The following is a 13212-nucleotide window of genomic DNA, read 5'->3' on the forward strand; positions in this document are numbered from 1 at the left end:
TAGGAAGCCGCCATATACGAAGTCAGACCATTAATCTATCTAGCTCAGGATTGCCTTCACAGACTGGCAGCAGCTTCTCCAAGGTGGCAGGCAGGAATCTCTCTCTCCGCCCTCTCTTGGAGATGCTGCCAGGGAGGGAACTTGGGACCTTCTGCTCTCCCCAGAGTGGCCCCATTACCCCCTGAGGGGAATACCTTACAGTGCTCACATGTGGTCTCCCATTCAAATGCAACCAGGGTGGACCCTGCTTAGCTAAGCAGACCGTGAACTGGGGTCTTTTTTTCTTCCCCAGGAGCTGGCCTTGGCGGTTTGGGAACAGGAGGCCTCGGGACGGGACTCGGAGGAGCAGGTGAGCCCTTAGCTGGTCAGTCTCTCCCTGAGCGTTCCTCATCCCTTGCAGGCTGCTCAGGCCCCGGGCGTCTTTTACTGCGGAGTCATTTCCTTGCTGAGTCATATGAGACTCTTGGTGTCCAAGGGATTGTATTCGTGCTTTGCAGTCTTTTTCAATTAGAGATGGATTTTTTCTTTTGCTGAAAAAAATTGTACGCCTTGCTTTTATTGTGAACATTACTCCATCACAGACCCTTCAACGTTTCGCTGAAGAAAACAGGGACATGCTTGTGAATCCCCTCCAGTAGCTGTAGCTGCTGTCTATCTTATGTCTCTTTTTAGATTGTGAGCCCTTTGGAGACAGGAAGCCATCTTATTTGTTTGTTATTTCTCTGTGAAAATTGTCCTGAGCCATTTTTGGAAGGGCGGTATAGAAATTGAATGAATGAATGAATGAATGGAGGGCGTGGCCAAGGAACCTGGGAGGCGGGGTGTAGAATGTGTGGAGGACGTGGCCTTTAAAAAGACATGTCTCTCTAAAAAGAGCTGACCACACTGTGGGTAGGACAGCAGCAGCCAATCCGCATTGTGTATCCCACACTGCATTGAGGAAAATCACATGCCACCCCGTCCCGCCCAAATCGTGGCTGTCAAACAGTCCCTTTCCCCTCTTCCTCCCTCAGTTTTTGCCAGCACGTGGCCATTTCCCGGGAATTCACACAGGGCTTGGATCCCAGTTGGCCATGCTTCCTGCCCAGCAGTCAGTTGTGAGAACCAGCCCATTGAATAGTGCCCTGGTGAATTGCATATTCAATAGTGAATTGCAGCCTGTTTTCATGTCTGTTATGGATTTTCTCCTGGTAAAAAGCTCCCGAGACGTGGTTTTGTGGAACATCAAAGGGTTTTTTTTAATGTTAAAACTGCTCATAGTTGAAATGTCAGAGAAGAAATATCAGTTTATTCTCCGAGCTCCTCTAACTGGACCGGGCATGTTCCTGTCTTTCCAGGGCTTGGTGCCGGAGTGAAGCCTCCCAAACCAGGTGAGTGACCTGATAACTGGGCAAAGAGGCACCTTTTAAAGTGGCGGTTCTCTTCAGTTTAGCAGGGGGAGAGCAACTACCCAACCCTTCCAGCGGTTGGCCCTACCCAACCCTTCCAGCGGCTGTTGCTGGTGTCTACCTTATGTTTCTTTTTTAGATTTTGTGCCCTTTGGGGACAGGGAACCTCCCTCTTATTGATTTGCTCTTTGCTTTCCTACGTGGGCCACTTTGACAACTTCTGTTGAAAGGCGGTATATAAATATCAAAGTAGTCGTGGCAGTAATCTGTTATCACACACACACCCCGGCTGTTCTTAGCCCTATGCTGTGGGTTAGACTATGGGCTACAAGTTGGGGAAGGGGTTCCCCCTTTCAGCACATGGCTAGATTAGACCTTCGGGGTCCCTTCCAGTGGTAAGATTCTCCTGGAGGTTTTTCACACGTGGCTTTATGCCTCGGCATATCTGAGGAGCGAATCTGCTTTGCAGCAGATTCGCAAGCTGTTTACTTCGGGGGATTTGTTTGACAGTTCACATAGCTGTTGGCCTCTCCACGCACTCCCTGGCAGATCTTTTTCCTGTGCATTCGCATCTAACTGGTCTGGGTTTTCCCTCCATCACAGAGGAAGCGGCAAGAGAGCTGCTTTTTTAAATAGTTAAGAGCAAGAACAAGTTGTCAAACAGCTGGATCAAACAGCAGGATGCTTAACCCTTGCCTTTGTGAGTTACTGCCTTCATCACATAACATCCCCCCCAAACATACACACACACACACACACACACACACACACACACACACACACCCCTAATGGAATCAGCCTAGACAATAAAGGGTTCAGGTTACATCCATTCTGCATATCTAAAGCCTATGTAAAACATAGCAAGACACACATTTTGCAGTCTGTGATTGTGTTTAACTCAGGAATTTCTCCCTCCCTCAATAGAGTATCACCAATCTACAATAACAGCCCCCACACACACACACCACCGGCACTTGCAATTGCAAATCGCTTAGCGCAGACCATACCCAAAACAGCTGTCAAACTCTCCTTCATTGAATTTTGTAAAAAAAAAACCCAACACCCCGATTTACTGGCATGACCATCCCAAACATAACAGAGAAAACTGCGGGGCATAACACAAGACCCGGGTTATTTTTCAAAAGCCTCTGAAACTAGAGGATTTTTAAAACGCGGACATACTTCGGGCTAAGAATTCGCAGCCTCCATTCGGGGAAAATCAAAGTCCTGTCTGTCGTGGTCCCTGATAGCCCGTAGGGAGGTCAGGGTAAATCCAGCAAATATGTGAACTGACACACTCTAATCAGGAGTGGATTCACAATGAAAGCCCTGTGTGAAAAGCCTCCTGCTCCCTTTTCCACTTGCCTCTCATTCCAACTTTCCCCCTTTTCTCTGCAGGTGTCGGAGGGGTTGGAGGAGTTGGGGGTCTCGGTAAGTTTGTCATCTGCTCAAGATGTCCAGCTTTGTCTTGGGGGAGTCTTTAAGCGGCTCCTAGTAAATTCATGGAGGGCAGGCCTGTGAATGGCTAGAAAGTTTCTCTAAGCCAGCACCAGGGCTGCTTTTTGAGGACTGCGCCCCTGAAATTGGAGGGGGGAGACATCCCCCCTGGTAGGGATGTGCAAAAAATTCGACCGAATCGATTCGACTCAAAACTGCTTGCATAGAAGGGATTCATTCGAATAGATTTGAATTCTCCTGAACTCAATTCAAAATCACTTGAACTCGACTTGAATTAGATTTGAATTCACCCAAATTTGAATCGATTCGAATGAATCCCATTCTGTGTGAGCAGTTTCGAGTCGAATCGATTCAGATTTGAATTGAATTCAAATCAGTTCGGTTGGATTTCTTTTGCACATCCCCACCCTCTGGCCCTGTGGGTCTACATGGGGGTTGCCTTTCCCCCGCCCTGATTTTGAGGGTGCAGTTAAAAGTTAAATGGCCCAAGTATCCTCTCAGCTGAGAGGCGACTGGCTGGCCACTTAACTTGGTTCTACAGGGATGTCAGATACAGGGTTCTACAGGGATGTCAGTTCAGATACAACATCAGGGAACTCAGTCAGAGGTTTTGGTTGTTGGGGCCCACCCCGTCACATCTGAACTCATCGCGATGGAGCCCAACAGAGGATATGTCCGATCTGATTCGCCTTGTCCCTTTTTCTTTTGGCTTCTGTTTCAACTCTTTCCCTTTTCTCTGCAGGTGTCGGAGGACTCGGAGGACTTGGTAAGTTTCTCATCTGCTCCAGAAGATGTCCTGTGGAAGGATCTGCCCAAGCCCAGGGTATATTTGGGACAGGGCTATCAGTGGCTACTAGGCTACCTTCAGGCTCCAGCAGAAAGCCTCCGAATACCAGTTGCAGGGGAGCAAGAGCAAGCAAGCCTTCAATTTCTGCTTGGGGGCTTCTCAGGAGGCATCTGGTGGGCCACTGTGGGCAACAGGATGCTGGACTAGATGGGCCTTGGGCCTGATCCAGCAAGGCTCTTATTTTCTTATGGGACACCATTTCAGGGAGATCCCCTTCCACAGAGAGAGCAGATAGCACGGACCAAGCTCCTTTTGAGCTCCCACTCCTTTGATATCTCCGTTTGCTTTCAGACAGTTCCGCACCGAAGCAGTCCCCTGGGCATTCATGCTGCATCATGGATTTTGTAGTCACCAGGCTGCAAAAATAAATGAATGAATGATTAAATAAATGAATGAATGAATAAATAAATGCTGACGTGCACTGCACGCCTGCCACCCTCGCTGATGCAACTTAAGAGAGTTAGGAGCAGAAGGGTCAAAGCCTTGTCCAAACAAAGCGGGGGAAACGAAGACAACCAGTTCTCCCTGTCACAGGGATTTCCAGGTGTTGTTGACTACAGCTCCCATCATTGTCAACTGCAGTGGCCTTTGGCTGGAATGATGGGCGTTGTCAACAACACTCGGGAATCCCTGTGACTAGGAACCCTGGAGGGGATCCGTGGTGAAATCATGTTAATTGTTTTGCCGTCCCAAGGTTAAATCATGCTCGTTCTTCGTCCAGCTCATGGCCAATGTTGAAAGGACTGTCAGTTTAGCTCCAGCCCTCTGTTGTCACGTGACTCATTCTGAAATGGGCGGGAAAGGGCTTTGGGGGGACAGGGGTGGGCCCATAAACAGCCAGGGGTGCTCAGCACTTCTTCCCTTATCTGCCCCAGGAGGGGTCTACCCGGGAGGTGTCTACCCAGGAGGTGTCTACCCTGGAGCAGGAGTGGCTGGACAGGCGGCAGCCCTTAAAGCTGCAGCCAAAGCTGGTGAGTTGGGGTCATAAGGAGTCCCTCTGGACCTCGCGGGCTGGGAGTCTGAGCTGTGTCAGGAAGCCCCCAGTTCGAATCTCACCTCTGCTGGGATCTCACTAGATGGCCTTAGGCTAGACCACGCCCTCCCAGCTTTAGTCAGAGGATCACAAGACTTACCGCATTTCCTGGTACAGCAGACGTCTCTGAATTTCAGACGACTTTCTTAGGGAACAAGGTTATCCCTGTATTGATCCGGAAAGGAGGACAACTCTGAATTTCAGACGACTCTCCCATTTTCAACATCAAGCAACTTGGGGCGGGGTAAAGGTAAAGTGTGCCGTTGAGTTGATTTTGACTCATGGCACCCATAGAGCCCCGTGGTTGTCTTTGGTAGAATACAGGAGGGGTTGACCATTGCCTCCTCCCGCGCAGTATGAGATGATGCCTTTCAGCACCTTCCTATATCGCTGCTGCCCAATATAGTACCAGCAGGGATTCGAACCGGCAACCTTCTGCTTGTTAGTCAAGCATTTCCCCGCTGCGCCACTTAAGGGGAGGGCGGGGGGAACCAGCCTTGCCTTGGGGTAGATAGGGTGCTTCCCTTACAGGGTCATTGCCAGGATGACCTCCGCAAGCCCTTTGGGGACGGGAAGCATTCCGATCAGTATCAAAATGTCCATAGTCGTATTAGAAATAGTAGCCAGAGGATACCTGGGTAGTGCTTTGCATTCTGGGTACATCAGCAACCAGGAGATTGAAAGAAGAAGCCCCTCCTTCCCACCTCCGCTGTGGGTCTGAGCCCCATGCCTTGTCTGTGCCTTTCCTCAACCAGCTGCTGGACTTGGCATCCCTGGAGGCGGCGGCGGCGGTGTCCCTGGAGCTGGCGTTGGTGGTGTTGGCGTCCCTGGAGGCGGCGACGGCATCCCTGGAGGTAGGCTCTTTTAGTCAGAGCATTGGTCCATATCAGGGCTGTGGAACTCCATGCCCTCTTGGTGATGTTGGCCCCATCGTCCCTGACTATTGACCATGTGGCAGGGGTGATGATGGGGGTAGCTGGAGGGCCCAGGTTGTGCAGGTCTAATCCATAGAGACCAGTCCTAGCCACGAGCCCAAATCCAAGGGACGAGGCCGGGTGGGAAGCTCCTGTCACAGGGATCTGGATTTGGGGTCCCGGGAGAGACACGGGCCTCCAGCAGTTCCCACGAGGAGCCAGGCAAGAGGGATGATGCTCTCGCACAGGGCTGCGGAATGTCAGCCCTCCTGCAGATGCAGGACTACGACTCCCATCATGCCTGACTGCTGGCCACGGTGGTCGGGGATGATGGGAGTTGTAGTTCAACATCTGCAAGAGGGCCGGCATTCTGCCACTCCACTCTAGCAGAAACTCGGGGTTGATTCCCGAGAAACTCAGGGTTGATTCTCGGGGGTTGATTTCCGATTGATTCTTGGGGTCCAGAACCAAGAATCAAATCGGGAAGAATCAACCCAGGAAGAATCAACTTGGGAAGCCTCGGGAATCATTCTCGGGGACCAGAACTGAGAATCAACTCGGGGTTGATTCTCAGGGGTTGATTCCCAGAGTTGATTCCCGGTTGATTCTTGGGGTATTCCCGAGAAACTTTGGGTTGATTCCCAGTGGTCCCTAGAACCAACCCAGTAGAGAAGATTGTCCTGCCCTTCCTTGGAGAAAGCCCTGTAAACAACGTGGACGGCGACCCCAAAGTACTCTCATGCTGTGACCATTTATTCTCTCTCTCTCTCTCTCTCTCTCTCTCTCTCTCTCTCTCTCTCTCTTTCTCTCTCTCCTAAAGCTGGTGTCCCTGGAGCCGGCGTGGGTGCTAAGCCTGGGAAAATCCCTGGTAGGTCCACTGTACCAATAAAGGCAGCAATGTCACTGTGCTTAAAAGCCGGAGATGAGGTCCTGTGGGAGGTAAGGTGGAGTGGGGAGGGAGAGGAAAGCAGGGGGTCACGGCTTCTCTTCTTTCCTTGCAGGAGTTGGGATCCCTGGGGTCTACCCAGGAGGTGTCCTTCCCGGCACAGGTGAGCGGCCCTGGCCAACCCCTCATCCAACTCCCACATCCGACACCCACAACCCTTCATCCAACACCCACATCCAACGCCCAGCAGATTTCCAGCAGGCCAGGCCCGGGAGATCTTCTCGACCAGCTGCTTCCTTGACCACAAAGAAAAGGCTATCAGATTTGGAAGGACATGGGCTTCTTGTGGATGAAACTATCTCTTGATCACATTGATTGATTGATTGATTGATTGATTGATTGATTGATTGGATTTATATACCACACTTCCAAAGGTGGCTCAGGGCAGTTTACATTAAAATCAAGAATACATAACAATTAAACTCAAAAACCCATCAAAAGCAGGTTAAAATTACAATTAAAACTAGACAACTAGATAACATTAAAGCAAGATGTCGTAAAAGGCCAGGCTTTAAGGCTCTCCTAAAGGCTTCCAAGGAAGACCATCGTCTTATATCCATGGGAAGTGAGTTCCACAACCTAGGGGTGTCAACAGAGAAGACCCGATCCCAGGTGATGATATCCCAGATAATAATACCTCCTTTCTCCAAGACTGTGCTCACGTTGATGCCCCGTGATCAGTTCCCCCCGCCCATAACATAAAGCAACCATTAAAAAACAGTATCACAGAACGACAACAATTTAAGTCCACCGCACCATTCTTCCCTCTAACAGGGATTCCCAGATGTTGTGGACTACAGCTTCCAGAATCCCCAGCTGCAATGGCTTTTGCTTGGGGATTCTGGGAGTTGTTGTCAACAACATCTGGGGATCCCTGTCAGAGGGAATACTGCACCCCACCCTTTAACCTGCGGCCTCTCTGCATTCCAGGGATCCGTTACCCCGGCGTAGGGGTCCTGCCGGGGGTGCCGACTGGAACCGGAGTCAAGCCAAAAGTCCCAGGTAGGGCCCGCCACCCTCGTTGAGTCCTTGTTCTCTGTGGGGCAGCCCAGACACGACATGGGCGGTCTGTGGCTAGATTTTTTGGATTTTATTTTTATTTTTCTAAAAATAGCCATGGGGGATGCATTGTGGATCAGGCCCATGCAGTGAGGGTGTGGAGTAACCCTTCCCCACCTCTGCACCCTTGCTCCGGTGCAGGCGCACTTATGAAATCCAGCAGTAACTATTGCTGCCATTAAAGGTAAAGGTGTGCCGTCGAGTCGATGTATCACCGAGTCACTGAGTCGGTGTATTGCCGAGTCGTCGAATCGGTGCAACGCCGAGTCATCAAGTCGGTGTATCGCCGTATCGCCGAGTCGTCGAGTCAGTGTATCGACTCCTGATGCCCACAGAGCCCTGTGGTTGTCTTGGGTAGAATACAGGAGGGGTTTGCCATTGCCTCCTCCCTCACAGTATGAGCTGATGCCTTTCGGCATCTTCCTATATCGCTGCTGCCCGATAGAGGCGTTTCCCATAGTCTGGGAGACATACCAGCATAGATTACTTGGGGGGGAAAGGGAAGACATTGACTAAAGCGGGGTTGGCACCCTGCTTCAGGCAGAAGGGAGTCTTGGGTTACCACTAAAGGCTGTCACTGCTAATTTTATTTTATTTTATTATTTTAAAAATAAAATAAAATCTCTTTTCAGGAGCCGGAGGAGGGGCCTTTGCAGGAATCCCTGGTAAGTTGGCACACATATGCGCACAAACGTGTATTTGTGTGCACATGCACACACACACACAAAAAAAGTCACCAGCGTAGCCAGGATGGAGCAAGGTTTGTCTCATGTTTGATTGACACATGGTCACTAAATAGACTTTCAACCTACAGTGGCAGTCTCCATTTGAATAATGGACAGTCGGGACACGCCTTTCTCACCTGTTTTATATCAGTGAACAACAATGATGACCAAACAGGGTAAAACCAAGCAGACAACAGATGCAAAAAGAACCCAACCCAAAATATAATCCAACTAGAGAATGTTGACCCTTTAAAAAGTATATAATCTTATATGGTGCAAAAGGTAAAAGAGCGAACATAAGGCGCTGCCTCATACTGAGTCAGGCCCTTGGTACATCTTCACTCAGGATTGTCTACACTGACTGGCAGCAGCTTTCTCCATTACAGGCAGGGATCTTTCCCAGGCCTACTTGGAAACACTGCCAGGGATTGATTCTGGGACCTTCTGCCTATGAATCAGGGGGCTCTACCACTGAGCTGTGGCCCCACCCCAAATGCAACCTTATAAGGAATCATAAGTTACATAGGAAGCTGCCAAATACTGAGTCAAGCCCTTGGTCCAGCAAGCTCAGTATTGTCTACACTGACTGGCAGCAGCAGGAGTCTCTCCCAGCCCTATCCTGGAGATGTTGCCAGATATCCAACCATGGACCTTCTGAATGCGAAACAGATGTTCGACCACCCTAGCCCCATCTCCTAATCGGAAGCTGCTTTATGCCGAGTCAGACCCTTGGTCCATCTAGCTCAGCTTTGTCTACACAGACTGACAGCAGCTCTCCCAGGTTTCAGGCAGGAGTCTCTCCCAGCCCTACCTGGAGATGCTGCCAGGGATTGAACCTGGGACCTCCTGCATGCCAAGCAGACGCTCTCCCACTGAGCAACGGCCCTAACCATATTTCCCTTGGTCACTGCAGGCTTTGGCGGCTTTGGAGGCCAGCAGCCGGGACTACCTCTGGGCTACCCCATCAAGGCACCCAAACTCCCAGGTGAGCCCTTTCCCAGAACCAGGCAATCAGGACATATATTGCCTGGACCCCTTTGGGCTGTCTGCATTTGCTGCTCTGCCTGGGTCGCCCTGCGGGCGGAATGGGGTGGACTCTCTCTGCTCAAGAGCTTAGACAGTCTTGAGAAGACCGTAGACCATTGGTGTGTGTGGGTGTGTTTGTTTTTTATTGTTGGATTTGTATACTGCTTATCATTAAAAATAATAAATAAACCCGAGGGCTGTTTACAGTCTCGTCCAAACAATACAAATATATTGCACACTTAAAGCCACACAAGTATTGAATTTCGATACTGAATTTATTTCACGTTTAAATTTATTTCGCTGTTGCCTGTCAAAGCAGGCAGTTCTGGGCTAGAGGGACCAAGGTCAGACCCAGCGGGCTGCGTCCTCCTCGGTTCATCTTCTAACCACTCCGGCCTTCTCTTTCCAGGTAGTTACTATGGGCCTTACGGTCCTGGGCCTTTCGGTGAGTCCTCCCCACTTTTCTTCCCCTTGCCCCGGTAGCCAAGTGCCAGCAGGGGCCCTAAGAGGGAGGCAGGGTTTAAGAAAGGCTGAGCTGCTCACCTCTGGATTTCCACCTAGATTTTCAGGCACCGCAGCGCCGTGTGCCCAGGAGCGGGTTGCTGTGTGGGTTGGGAGCTGGATAGTGTGGGGCTGGTGATGCCCACACATTGGAGTACCTGCAGATCTTGGACCAAAGAGCTGAGTCCCTCACTGGGTCATTCCTAGACAACTGTGGCCTGCCAGGCGAAACTGTGCTTGGACCGTACCACTTCCGCAGTGGAAGACTGGATTTTATTTGTTTGTTTATTACATTTCTATACTGCCCTAGCCACCCAAAGGCTCTGAATCTCCCCTACATGTGGAAAACTAACCCATTAAGGGGAAAGCAAGGGTAACAGTTTTTAAGATTTGATTTATTAAAAAAAATTTAAATGCTTTTTATTGTATTTTCTGTTTCATTTTGTAATTTGTTTTGTGTTGTGTGTCTTAATTGGATCTTTTTATTGTTGTGTTGTGAGCCACCCAGAGAACAATTTGTGATGGGGCACCTAACAAATAAAGTTCATTATTAATATTATTATTATTATTGATAATAATTATTATTTTAACAATCCAAAGGCTGTTTACAGTCTTGTTAAAACACTACAAATATTTTACACAGTTAAAACCATACAAGTATTGAATTTCGATACTGAATTTATTTCATTTTTAAATTTATTTCGCTGTTGCCTGTCAGAGCAGGCAGTTGTGGGCTATAAGGATGAAGGTCAGACCCAGCAGGCAGCATCCTCTGTTCATCTTCTGACCACTCAGGCCTTCTCTTTCCAGGTAGTTCCTATGGGCCTTACTTATTATTATTATTAATGATGATGATTAATAATTAATAATAATAATAATCAAGAATAATAACAGTAACAACCTATTCCTCCCTGTCATCATGGGACCTTTTAATACGACCCCACAAAGTGGCACAGTCCAGTCACAGCTTCCCGCAGTTGCTCAGCCGTGGAAGAGCTCTAGGTGTTTGAGATCCTCGCCCCACAGAGTGCCAGGTTGTTAGTGCAGTACAGAGACGTGGCAGAGCCAATGATGGCCCTGGAATGCGATTCGAGGCTGGTGTCCCGCATCAGCCTTTGCAGCCCACCTCTCCACCCCGGCCGACCTGCTTGCTTTTTCCAGGCCGTGGCACACACACACCCCAGCAGCCCCCCGCCCATGGCACAAAAGCAGGCCTGCCTTAAAGGGACCACCAACTCTTGCTGGGAGGGGGCCATTCTGCGACGCCAGTGGTCCAATACATGGAAACGACGCAGTCCGTGCCCCAAAGAGCCTACAGTCTGCATTAGGCAGACAAGACAGGAAACAGGGAGTGGCCACAGGCAGGTTTGGGTTGAGGCTGAGAATCCTCCCTTAGGGACTCAAGCCCCCTGCCTAGAAGAGCCCCAGCTGGGCTCTGCAGTTGAGAGCCGGGACAGAAAGGCAGGCTGGAGGCCCATTCCAATTTAGCTGATTCCTCTGATCCCCCAATTGTGGGGAGGTGGGGCTAGCTGGCGCCAAACTAAAGCACACCAGGATGGGCCCCAGGAGACTTGTAAGAAGTTTGGCCAGCCTTCAGCGTCCCTCAGAGATTGTGCCAAAGCTCAGTGCAAACCTGATTTTTCTTTATGGTTCCAGTCAACGGGCTCATAGGGCCAATCGGCGCAGGTGTTGGGAAGACCGGCTACCCCACAGGCACAGGTAAGAGGCTTCCGTCAAAACGCAATGCCGAAGAACTGTTGTTGTTTTTTTATCAGAAAGACCCCTTTGGATCAGGTAGGCTGTTGCATAGAAGAAGGAGCAGGATTGCTATCTGTTCTGTTGTTCCTGGGGGAAGGACTAGAATAGAATGGGCTGGAATGGAAAGGAAGCAGATTTAGGCTAGACATTAGGAGGGATTTTTTAACTGTGAGGGCTGTTAGACAGTGGAACAGGCTGCCTCATGCAGCAGGGGTGGGACTAGAAGACCTCCAGGGTCCCTTCTAACATTACAGGATTCTACAGCCAAAGGTCAGTCTGGGACGCAGGCCTTCTAATGAACGTGGCCTACCTCTGAGGCCCCTCTCGTTTCTTTCGCAGGTGTAGGAGCACAGGCGGCAGCTGCGAAAGCCACAGCAAAGTACGGTGAGTCTCACACCGAGCGAGCCACTCTGCACGATCCGTGGTGTTCCGGAGCGAAACCTGGAGATTTGTTTTGTATTGATTTCCTCTACGTCAAACCCACCTCGCCTTGACTATCTCTTTTGAAACCCTGGTGGAGCTCAAAAGCCAGGTTTCTCTTGGGTGCCAAAAGGGAGTGCAGAGAAGTTCTGTGAATGTTCCATGGAGTTACCACAAACAAGTCCCTGCTCTGAGTAACTCTTGGCACGCCCTCCGTGACAGGCACAAGGCCTGTCCTGAAATTATTCAGCGAGCTGGGGGGACGGGGGAATCATCTGGGAGGAACAAAAGGTCAAAAGGAAAGTCCTGATACTCAGGGGCGGTACGCTAGAAATTCTCATCCCAAAGCTGTGCAGTGGTATGCACCAGGTGCCGGTCTGCTATTCAGTCCGGCCTCTCTCTCTCCGAAGGTACTGGGGCTGTGCCCGGAACAGGTCAGCTGCCTGGTGCCTCAGGCCTTCCAGGAGGCATTGGTATGTATTTGTTCGTTTGTTGTTTTTAACATTTATATCCTGCTCTTCCTCTGAAGAGCCCAGGGTGGTGTACTTGGTTATGTTTATCCTTACAACAACCCTGTGAGGTAGGTTAGACTGAGAGATACATGACTGGCCCAGAGTCACCCAGTGAAGTTTCATGGTCGAATGGGGATTCATACTCAGGTCTTCCCGATCCTAGTCCAACACTCTAGCCACTACACCGCACTGGCTCTAGCCACTACACCACAAGAGCTTTACGCAGACATGAGTATCGTATGAACGATACGATGAGCATCGTATTGGCCTGGCTGGACTTGACCAAAATGGGCCCTCTAGTCAAACATTATTTGGTTTCCACCAGAAGCCAGCCAGATATCTCTGTCAGCTCCGGTTATAGATTATATGGTTCCTGCCAGGTTATATTATATGGAAGTTGTGGTTAGATTATATGGTTAGATTATCGATGTCTCCGGTTAGATTATATGGAAGTTGTGTTCAACATCATCTGGGAATTTGTAACAGGAAACACTGTCAGATTGGCCCCAAAGAGCTGGTTGCCACCCTGCTGGCATCTTAGTAACCTGCCCCCTGAGGTGACTGCCTCACTTTGCCTCATGGAAGGACCGCCCCTGATCTGCCCCAGCATCCTGTCTCCGATGAT

General features: G+C 50.0%; 1 protein-coding gene across 4 annotated transcripts in view; it reads left to right on the top strand.

The window, feature by feature from the left end:
• The window catches only part of ELN (elastin), a 66199-nt gene that overhangs the window by 30768 nt on the left and 22219 nt on the right, over window positions 1-13212 (top strand). For all 4 annotated transcript variants that reach the window (XM_053274554.1, XM_053274552.1, XM_053274551.1 and 1 more), the window contains exons 3-17: window positions 293-349; window positions 1338-1370; window positions 2787-2819; window positions 3589-3612; window positions 4569-4664; window positions 5482-5580; window positions 6461-6508; window positions 6642-6689; window positions 7517-7588; window positions 8278-8310; window positions 9284-9355; window positions 9806-9841; window positions 11554-11616; window positions 11995-12039; window positions 12486-12548. In XM_053274554.1, the coding sequence (XP_053130529.1) occupies window positions 293-349; window positions 1338-1370; window positions 2787-2819; window positions 3589-3612; window positions 4569-4664; window positions 5482-5580; window positions 6461-6508; window positions 6642-6689; window positions 7517-7588; window positions 8278-8310; window positions 9284-9355; window positions 9806-9841; window positions 11554-11616; window positions 11995-12039; window positions 12486-12548 (822 nt within the window). The remainder of the gene's footprint in view (window positions 1-292; window positions 350-1337; window positions 1371-2786; window positions 2820-3588; window positions 3613-4568; window positions 4665-5481; window positions 5581-6460; window positions 6509-6641; window positions 6690-7516; window positions 7589-8277; window positions 8311-9283; window positions 9356-9805; window positions 9842-11553; window positions 11617-11994; window positions 12040-12485; window positions 12549-13212) is intronic.

This window comes from Hemicordylus capensis, chromosome 12 (assembly GCF_027244095.1).
Source record: "Hemicordylus capensis ecotype Gifberg chromosome 12, rHemCap1.1.pri, whole genome shotgun sequence".
NCBI lineage: Eukaryota > Metazoa > Chordata > Lepidosauria > Squamata > Cordylidae > Hemicordylus > Hemicordylus capensis.